The 10,016-nt window shown below is 61.8% G+C and overlaps 1 protein-coding gene across 1 annotated transcript; it reads left to right on the forward strand.

Moving 5' to 3' along the window:
• Positions 1-205: 205 nt before the first annotated feature.
• Positions 206-9,203, forward strand: HDGF (heparin binding growth factor). The gene is made up of 6 exons (XM_055323614.1): positions 206-553; positions 6,025-6,101; positions 6,255-6,393; positions 6,996-7,181; positions 7,458-7,684; positions 7,895-9,203. The coding sequence occupies exons 1-6, from the start codon at positions 467-469 to the stop codon at positions 7,899-7,901; spliced, it is 723 nt and encodes a 240-aa protein (XP_055179589.1). The 5' UTR covers positions 206-466; the 3' UTR covers positions 7,902-9,203.
• Positions 9,204-10,016: the final 813 nt, after the last annotated feature.

A 10,016-nucleotide genomic window follows, 5' to 3' on the forward strand; every position in this document is an offset into this window, starting at 1 on the left:
CGACAGCAGCACACAAAGCCCGCTCGGCGCGCTCGGCGCTCGACTCCTCGCGCCTGTGCCGCCGCGCGCCGCCGGGAGGCCCCGGGTTGGGCGTCGGGCCGCGGCAGGCCCGGGGCGTCGAGCGCCGCGCGCATCGAACCGGCGCGGGAGGGGGAGGGGAGCGGGGGAGGAGGGGGAGGGGGCCGGCGGGGGAGGAGGAAGAGGCCTCGAGCCGAGGAGGGAGCAATTGAATTTCAAACACAAACAACCGCACGAGCTCGCAGCACCGCGCCGCCGCCTCCGCGCCCGCCCCGTCCGAGCGGCGGGGGCGCACACCGTGGCCGCGCCGGAGCTGGGGCCGGGGGCCGCCATCCAGGCGGGGGCCGCGCGAGGTTCGGAGCGCAGCGGCGCCGCCACCGCCGCGCGCGCAAACTTGTGCTCACGCTCGCCGGCGCGGCGCGGAGCCCGGGGCGCCCGGAGCCCCGCCATGTCGCGCTCCAACCGGCAGAAGGAGTACAAGTGCGGGGACCTGGTGTTCGCCAAGATGAAGGGCTACCCGCACTGGCCGGCCCGGGTGAGCAGCGCGGCCCGCCGCCCGGGCCCGGGCTGGGTTGCGTAACACCCGGGAGGGCGCAGAGGGGGCGCGGGCGAGGGGCGGCCGGGTCCCAGTCCCGACCCGCCGCGAGCCCCGGCGCCCCCCGCCTGTTACATAATGGTGGGGGCGGGGGCCCGGCGAGCGCGGCGTCCGCCCCCGCCCCCACCCCGAGCGCGGCGGCCTGGGGCGCGGGGCCTGGCCGGGGACCCCCTGGAGAGCCCCGCTGTCGCCTCTGGCCGCCGCCCCCGCTCAGACCTTCCGCGGACCGCGCGGTGGCGGGAGGGTCCTGGGCCGGGGAGGGCTGCGTGGAGGCGGAGTTCGCTCCTGTAAAACTTTGGTGTGGGGCGGCCGCAAGAGGTCTGAAGTTGGGAGGGTCGCCGAGCGCTCGGGGCGGCGTGAGAAGGGGTCTGGCAGCCTGGCTCGGGACTTGCCGCCAGGACCTCGGGCTCTGCGGCCCCGCGCAAACATCCCTCCATATGCTGGCGGTTCAGATTGGGGGCTGCGGGGTGGGGGACCCCCGGGAGGCCGGGAAGACTGCCCAGGCCGCCTCTTCCTGGTGTGTGTGTGTGGGGGGCTCCTTCTCCTCCCTCCACCGTGGCCCAGCCTGCCATGTGGTGGAGTTAGCCCGCCAATATCAGCGCCCCCCCACCCCAGCACCTGGCCAGGTGGGAGGGTGGAGCCCAGGGCCCGGCCTGCTGTGTTCATCAGGTCTCTCTAAGGACTGGGTCGGCTCCTGGAAGGACGGAGGGGGAAGGGAGGCTGCGGGAGGAGGTTGGGGGGTGTCACAGGGGGCCGTGTTTTTTGCAGCTTACTGCAAAGTTGTTCTGGAGAGGCCTTTGAAATTGGGTGCGGGTGTGACTCTGTCCCCTAGAGGTAGGACTCAGGGGAACCAAATAGGGCTGAGAGCGGTTTACCGAGTTGAGGGGCCGTGCAGAACTGCCTCTAGACTGTAGGTCGCTCTCCACGCGAGTCCCAGCGTCTTTATCTGGTCCGGACGTTGCGCTGGGCCTGGTTCAGTCTGCCAGGCCAACTTTTGGAGCTGTTTAGGCCACTTCGTCACTCGGTACCCACTCCTGAAGAGTGTGATTAATTCCCTATCTGTTGAGCTCCTTCCCTGAAACTTCTACATGTCCAGCCTCTCTGAGTGGGAACAGGTACAGAGAGAAGTGCGGCTCTCCCAGCATCCAGGGCTTCCTAAGGGCCTGGGCCGTGTGCTGGGGGGGAGCAGTGTGAGGACACAGGCACTTTGCCATGTGTGTGCATGCTATATGTGGCCTGTGAACACTCGTGTACTTTACCCTGCACCTTTGATCCATCTGGCTTCTCAGCCCCGATGCCCAGGCCTGCCGGGCAGGGCAAGAACTGAACCCAGGTCTCTACCACTCCTATCTCCTGGGCGTGGGACAAAGTTCGAGGCTGGCCCAGTGGCCCAGGCCCCCGGGAGGGGGTGTAGCTGGAATGTAGGTTGCACAGAAGAAAGAAGAGGGAGGGGGCACAGACCTTCAGGGAGAGGCAGCACGTGGGACTGGGGATGCCCAAATGTCTTGTCTTCACTCTCACCCTCAGCCTCCAGGACAGAAGGGCGGGACAGGGAGGCAGTCTTCCTTTCAAGGCCTGGACCTTTTAGATAGAAGTAGGCTTGGCAGGGGAGTCCGACTGGATCTCAAGGAGGATCTCATCCTTTGCTTGTGCTCCGGCTTTTGTGACATCTGGGGAATGGGACCCCAAGGCTCCTATATCCCAGGTAGAATCCCCCCTGAATGCTGAAAGTACCGACAAATGCGAGCCTCCTCACCATGCCTGGGTGCTGTCTCAACCCCTAGAGTGGCGGAATCTGAAGGGGCCCGGCCCCTCCTGAGACAGCTCCTCGACTGCCCCTCTGATCAAATAGAATCCTCAGCTGTGGTGAGGGCCACTGAGTGGACTTTGCCTCCCCAGCCCCACTTCTGGGGAGGATGGCTGACTGGGAGACACTGGAGAGCTCAGTGCCTGGAGAGGCCAGCCAGAGAGGCCACGTGGTAGGCAAGACCTGCCTGGGGAGAGCATGACTCCATCTTAACCTCCTCCTTCCCCTCTTCCTCCTGCTTGACTTCTTGGGGGATCTCCAAGCACTTAACAGTTCACCTTCAAGACTCAGGGCTGTTTTCCTCCCAGGTTCCTTCCTCCTCTCTGCTTCCTGTTTCACAATCCCAGAAAACCTGAGCAGCCAGAGGGCCTCACCCAGCTTTACTCCCTCTGCCCCCCCACCCCCCCATGTCCCAGCACCACCTTCTCCTTTCTGCCACTTAGGCTTGCCACACTTTCCCGGCCCCAACTGTCTCCTGCCCCAGATTTTCCGGTTCCTGGGTCAGGTTGGGCCTGGCTCTGGGTGTGGTGGTCAGAACCCTGGCTGGCAGTCTGAGCAGGCTTAGCCTTCCCTCCTGCCTTCCTATTGTGTGGGCAGGCGGCCCTGGGCTCCGCTTTGGTTTGAGGCTGGGGAGAGGTGTTCAGTCCTCCCCTGTTCTTCACCTGGGAGCTTCAGTTCCCTCATCAGACCTCTGGTGGGGGGTGGTGGCTGTGGGCTCAGGGATTTTAGTTTCGTTAGCTGGGGTCTGAATGATGGAGCCAGGCAGATGCAGAGGGTTCGGCGTGGAATATGGACTGGCCCTGTCCTGGGAGAGTTGGCCTTCCTAGATTCCTGGAGTGGCTGAGAAGTAGAACCCCCTCCCCTGTTGGCCAGTGGGGGGTGGGGTGTACAGTGGGGTCCCTGGCACTCCTCTGGCCCCACCCTGACCCACTTAGCTTTGACTCACTTGTTCTGAGTCACAGCCTGGATATAAAGGCACCGCCTGGGAGACATATGTCTGTATTGGGGGTACAGGCCTCCCCTGAGACCTCATGTCCTCTATGTGGAAGAAGAACCGCCCTTCACTTCAAAATGCAAGAAATGACATTTCCTTTGTAGCTTGAAGGATGGAAGGGATTTCTCCCATTTTGAGATGAGAGGCTGGGACTTGAATTAAGTGAAGAGTGTACTCTCCTGGCACTTCCCCCACAGGTACCTGCAGTCCAGGTGAGGCAGGAGCAGGACTGACTCCCTCCCGGTAGATGCCCATCTACCCAGGCCCCTGGCTTCCCTCTTTCCTCCAGACCCACCCTTTATTTGGCGAGAAGTCAGCAGGGCGGGTATATCTGGCGTGTGGTTCTATTTTTAATTCTCATCCATTCTTTTGTTTCTCTTCCACCCCTGAGGCTGGGCAGCTGGTGGCCTCCTGGGTTCCTATCACACCATTCAGCTGCCTCTGACCACCTTCCACAGTTCCCCATGGCCTTGTGGTTGGAGCAGCCCTGGCCATGGCAGTGCTCCTGGAGAGACCTTCTCACCCTTCCTTTTGACCCTCACCTGCCCCACCCCCCCTTCTCCTGAGCCTCAGTTTTCTGACTTTCACCCCTTGAGCATGTTAATGTCCAGTCGTGGGGGGGGGGTTGGGCTCAGGTGCGCGCCAAGAATGCAGAGCTCAAGGTTCCCTGCTGTGCTCCCAGCAAGACCCTTGGCTCCCCACCCCTGTGGCTGGTTTGTGGGGCCGAAATCCACAGAGAAGAGGCCTCAGGAAGGGCATCTACTATTGTTGTACTGAGCCTGTCTTCTGGGACCTCTAAGCCCTGGAGGCTCTCATTTTGTTTTTTGCTTGCCCCCCTCTGAGAGGTCTCAAAAGACCCAGGTGTCCTGGCCGAGGCCTGACTCCTCCAGCTGCACCCTAGGTTTGGCTTCCCAGAGAAAGGCCTGGGCCCTCCAGCCCTAGCTGTGGTTTCAAGCACAGCCTGGGTCCCAGGTGCCAGACTCCAGGCTCAGGGGTGGGGTGTGTTAGTGTCCCCTCCTCCCCAATCTGGAGAGAGGGCCTGGGGGGAGGGGTGGTCACATTCCTGGTTGCTGAGTGGCCCCGGGGGCGGGGTGGGTTGTCATGGCAATGGGGATCCTGTTTGTGGGGGGAACTGCGTGCCTTTCCACCCCCTGCTAACACACCCCAACCTCCTGGTCATGGGGAGGGCCCAGTTGGTGCTGGGCCTTCCTGGGGGGAGGGGCCGAACTTCTGTCCCCAGAGGCCACAGGGCAAGGGGGGAGGTGCCCAGGAACCTGCAGACTACATGCCTGGAGCAAGATGCCCCTCAGATTCCTGCCCAGGACCCCGCCCCCTCTCCTGGGCATGCCTCAGCTCGGGGCCCATCCACCCAGGGTCTCAGGTCAGGCTCCGTGTTCCAGTCCCTGCTCCTCACGGCCGTGGTCTGCTGTGTCCTATCTGCGCCTGGGGCCCCAGTCAACATGGCCACCTGGCCCTTGTCGGGCGAGAAGCCAGGCTGCTAGGCTGCTGGGCTGCTGCAAGTGTTGCTGGGACTTGTAGTCCTTCCCACTCCCCCAGCTCTGCTGGGCCTCTCCAGGGCTCTGGGGAGGCTGTGGGGGCCCCTGCCTGTCCATGAGCACACACCTCTGCACCTTCCCCACCATGGCTCTCCTTGTGCCCCCAGGACGTGGCAGGCAGGGGGTCAAGTCAGGAGACCAGCTCAGAGACCCTTGCTGACTTCCCCTGTCATTTGGGGGGGCCTGTTTCCTTATCTGTGAAATGAGAGCATCCGATTACATCAAGAGGCTTTCAAAGCCCCCCCCGGAGACCTTTGGCGTTGCTTTGGAGGGGGGTGTTGGATAGGCAGCCCCTTGGCCGTACCTGCCAGAGAGTCCACCTAGGCAGTGCTCGGTGCTGACATGGGAGACCGTAACACGCACTCTGCTGGAGAGGTGTGGAGACTTCTGAGGGGGTGGGGTGGGGGAGGTCATGGGAGTGAATGAGCATGGGAGACCGGAGACCAGTGTGGTCCAGGAGGACAACTGGCGCTGTGGGCGGTACAGCAGGCCAGGTGATGGCCATTTACTCTCCACCCTGTGGCTTCAGTACCATGACACTCTCCATCTTACAAATGAGGTCACTGAGGTAGAGGATGGTTGAATAAGTAGCCCAAGGTCATCCAGATATTGGTGGCAGCGTGGGCATTCAGGCCTTGATGCTTGAGAGGAGATGTGAGTGGGTGGGCCCTCTAGTCATGAGCCGAAGCTGCAAGGTTTCAAGCAGGCAGCACGGAAGGCAGCGCTGAGGGCACAGTGACTTGTAGGCGGGCTGTAGTCCAGCGGGAGTGGTGGGAAAAGGTGACTGGTTGGGCTAGGGTGAGAGCTAGGACCTGGGTGCGTGGGCAGGCAGGATGGGTGCTGTCTAGCACCTAGAGGAGAGATGCTGACGCTGGTTTCCAGTGGGCTTCATGTCTGACTTCCAACAAAGTTTTCCTGCTTTGAAGGGTTTAAAAACTATCATGGTGATCTGGGTCCCTCCCAGTCTGGTTTTAAAGTATCTTGGAGGCCAGCCTTGGCCCCAGTTTGGTGACTTCAGGACTCCACTCACTCCTGTCCCTACTCTTGCTCCCAGATTGATGAGATGCCAGAGGCCGCCGTGAAGTCCACAGCCAACAAGTACCAAGTCTTTTTTTTCGGGACCCATGAGACGTGAGTGAGGGGCTGGAGGTGGGGAGGGCCAGAGGTGGTGCCGGCACGCCTTCCCCTCGGTGCCGGCACGCCTTCCCCTCGGCACCCCTTCCCCTCGGGTCACGCAGTTCAGGCAGTGAGGGCTCCAGAGCACAGTCTCCCATCTCTCACCAGGGCATTCCTGGGCCCCAAAGACCTCTTCCCTTACGAGGAGTCCAAGGAGAAGTTTGGCAAGCCCAACAAGAGGAAAGGGTTCAGCGAGGGGCTGTGGGAGATCGAGAACAACCCTACCGTCAAGGCCTCGGGCTATCAGGTGAGCAGCCACGACCCCAGAGAGCCCCTGGAGAGCAGGTGTGGCCACTGGCTCCAGAGCAGGCGTGCACCCACTGGGGATGCTGAGCCGGCAGGAGCTCCTGGGGTGGGGGTGGGGGGGCCTGCAGGAAGGGCTGGGAGGGTTGGGGGTGGAGGGGGGCAAGGACAGGAGGACAGAGGCGGTAAGTGGAGACAGCCCTTTCCCCTTTTCTGAGGCCCGGGGTGAGCATAGGACTTGGCCTTAACTCTTTCCACAAAGGCTTCCAGGAGGAGGTGCTCGTGAGCCGGGCAGGATGAGGCGGGAGGGTGGGGGGCGGGGGTCGGCGGGGAAGGGTCCCAGCTCCCTCTGGGAGAAGTTGACCCGAGGTTTTGCCTCCTGCTCCAGCCCTCCCCCCTCCTGCACAGAGCCCTGCCTGCCCGGCCAGTGGGTTTAGCCCGGGGCTAATCCGACAGAGGTGGGTCTCAATCACTCGTGAGACTGGGCACCTGGGTGGGGGCGGGGGCGAGGTGGGAGAAGGAAGGAGTGAGTGGCCGTGGGCGGGTCAGGGAGGGGCCCCACAGGCCACACTGGTGCCACTCAGCCTCCACCGTCTCTGCACGCAGTCCACCCCGAAGAAGAGCTCTGGAGATGAGCCCGAGCCGGAGCCTGAAGCCGCGGAGGGCGATGGTGACAAGAAGGGGAACGCCGAGGGTAGCAGTGACGAGGAAGGGAAACTGGTCATCGATGAGCCAGCCAAGGAGAAGAATGAGAAGGGGGCACTGAAGAGGAGAGCAGGGGAGCTGCTAGAGGTAAGTGACCACTGCCTGGGCCCTGGTTGGGGGTGGGGGGCAGTGGTGGCTCCTGTTGCTGCTGCTGCAGGGATATTCTAATCTGGGGGAGACCACCTCCCAGTGTGGGGTCCCCTGCTGAGAAAATGGGGCACAGACCCTTCAGCTGGTAGAGAGCTGGGGACAAGGACTGTGGGCATGGTCTGGAAGGAACCTCTGGGTGGAGGGGGGACTAGTTGGTGGCTGACGGCCTCCCTCCCCAGCCTCAATGGCCTTGTCTCTGCCAATCCCACCTAGGACTCTCCTAAACGTCCCAAGGAGGCAGAAGACCCCGAAGAGGAGAAGGAAGTAGCCTCCTTGGAGGGTGAGAGGCCCCTCCCCGTGGAAGTGGAGAAGAACAGCACCCCTTCTGAGCCCAGCTCTGGCCGGGGGCCTCCTCAGGAGGAAGAAGAGGAGGAGGAGGAAGAGGAGGAAGAGGCTGCCAAGGAAGATGCTGAGGCCCCAGGCATCAGAGATCATGAGAGGTGAGGGAGCCTCCTGCCCTGAGGCAGCTGGACTGGGGCAGGGGGTTGGGGTGGGGGGTGGGCAGCCACCTGTGGAGAGGTGGCAGCAGAGGAGGAGGAGGGCCGGCAGTGAGGCAGGGTGGGCTCTCCTAGGACACTGGTGCTGGCTGGGGTGTGGCCAGCCCTGGGGCCACACGGATAACCCTTCTCCCCTCCGCCCCTCCCCTGCAGCCTGTAGCCACCAATGTCTCAAGAGGAGCCCCTGCCCCGTTCCTGCTGCTGTCTGGGTGCTACTGGGGAAACTGGCCATGGCCTGCAAACTGGGAACCCCTCCCCCACTCCATCCTGTTCTCCTCTTCCACCTACTCTCCCCACTCCAAGCCCAGCTCCTGGAGATTGACCTGGATGGGGCAGGCCACCTGGTCCTCACCTCCATGTCGCCAGCACCCCTGTGATCTGAGTCAGGGCCATGTCTTCTGCTTCATGGGCGGAGATAAGGCCACTGGTGTCCCTCCCTGCCTGGAGTTATTTTCAGGGTATCCGAAGGGGCCTTGGACTGGCTGTTTTCATCTCCTAACGCCTCCTCCCTGCTCCCCAGCATTCTGGACCTCTGGGTTAGCTGGGATCAGACGTAGGAGTGGAAAGGATGGAGAATTCAATAGTGGGGTGGGTAGGCTTCTGGGCCTGAGAGAGGCCATCTCCAAATTGTAGAGAGGGGGTCTCAGGCAGGAGGACGTGTCTTCCTGCACTTCTGTCCCTTCCTCCCTTGCCTGTTATCCCAGCTGCCTAGATTCAGGGAAAGTGGGACAGCTTGTGGGGGAGGGCTCCCTCTGTACATCCTTGATGATGATTGACAGCACCCTTTTTTCCTTTTGCTGACCCCAAGCGTTCTGGGAGCTGTAATTGGTCATCAGAAGATCCAGGGCTCTGCAGGTGTTGGGGTGGAGGACCTGGGATGGGAGGGTTGACTTCCCCCAGCGAGGCTGGGAGTGCTGAGGAGTAACCGTCCCCTCTGATCTCTGGCCAGAGATTGGATGCCCTGTGCCCCCTCCCCACCTGCTCAAGGCCAGCCTGCACTCACACGTCACCCAGACATAAAGGAAAAGACACATTTTTTAGGAAATGTTTTTAATAAAAGAAAATTACAAAAAAAAATTTTAAAGAACCCCATCCCTTTGTGTCCCCCCCCCCCCTCATTCCCCACTGCTGCCTCCATTTCTGAGGTGCCCTAGGAGGCTTCCCTCCATTTGGGGTCTGAGGACTTTTCTTTTTGTAGCTGGGGCTTTGGTGTTCCTTGTGTCATTTCCCACTCACCTCCCCACCTGGTCTCCTGGGTGTTGTCACCAGACCTGAACCCGCGAGAGGACAGGGAACCAAGTGCCCTTCCCGCCGGCCTCTCGTGGCCTCTCTGCCTCCCTGTCTCCTGTCTCCTCTCTCCCTTGGGCTCTGATGAAAAATTGCTGACTGTAGGTTTGGGAGTTTAGTTCTTAGAACCGTAGATGATTTCAGTTCTAGGAAAAATAAAACCCGTTGATTACTAGATGGAATCTTGACTGCTTCTTGGGGGGGGGGGTGTCTGGGGGGTGTGAGGGGGCAGGAGGTGCGGGGGTCTCCAGTCCCTTGTCGGCCTGAGGTGGGCCAGCGGGCAAAATGCATGAAGTGTCTCCTTGTACTCATGCCAGCCGCTGGGGAGCAGTGCGTACCCCCCAGTCACCTGGGGGCTTGCCCCCAGCAGTGGGGGTGAGCGGTGCCAGAGCCTGACCCCCACCCCCGACCCCAGGACACAATGGGACGGGAGGTGCAGGGGCTGGTTTGGGGGAGCCATGCTGCTGCCTCGAGTCAGAGCTACGGATGCCTGCCACCAGTAAGTGGCAGGAAGGGCCGGGGAGCTGGCGACACCACGAAGTGCGCGGAGGGGCGGGAGCTGGTCAGCATCTTACACGCCTCCCAGAGCTGACATTTTGTGACAAGCTTATGGACTGGCCTTTGAAGGGCCTACGTTTCATCCCTTCCTGCAGAAGCCCTAAGGCAGTTTCTTAACCTGTCCTGCCCCCTGCAGCAGACTGGGGGGCGCGGGGAGAGGACCGTCCGCAGCCCAGCCTGGAAAGGGAGGCCCTGTGTTTCCAATAGCAAGCCACAATCCTCTAGAAAATGGAGACTTCCTCTCTGGAAACTACAATTTCCAGCGGCCCTCGGCAGAGCGCGTGCGGGGACTTGCCCGGCGCCGCAGCCTAGCCTTCCCGGCCTTCAACTCCCGACGTGCCTCTCGGTGTTCTTACGCTGCCTGATTTCCTACCCGACCAAATTTCCTGTTTCCAGCTCGCCTCATAGTGACGGACGGACTACAACTCCC

This window comes from Nyctereutes procyonoides, unplaced genomic scaffold (genome assembly GCF_905146905.1).
Source record: "Nyctereutes procyonoides isolate TBG_1078 unplaced genomic scaffold, NYPRO_anot_genome, whole genome shotgun sequence".
In the NCBI taxonomy this organism is placed as follows: Eukaryota; Metazoa; Chordata; class Mammalia; order Carnivora; family Canidae; genus Nyctereutes; species Nyctereutes procyonoides.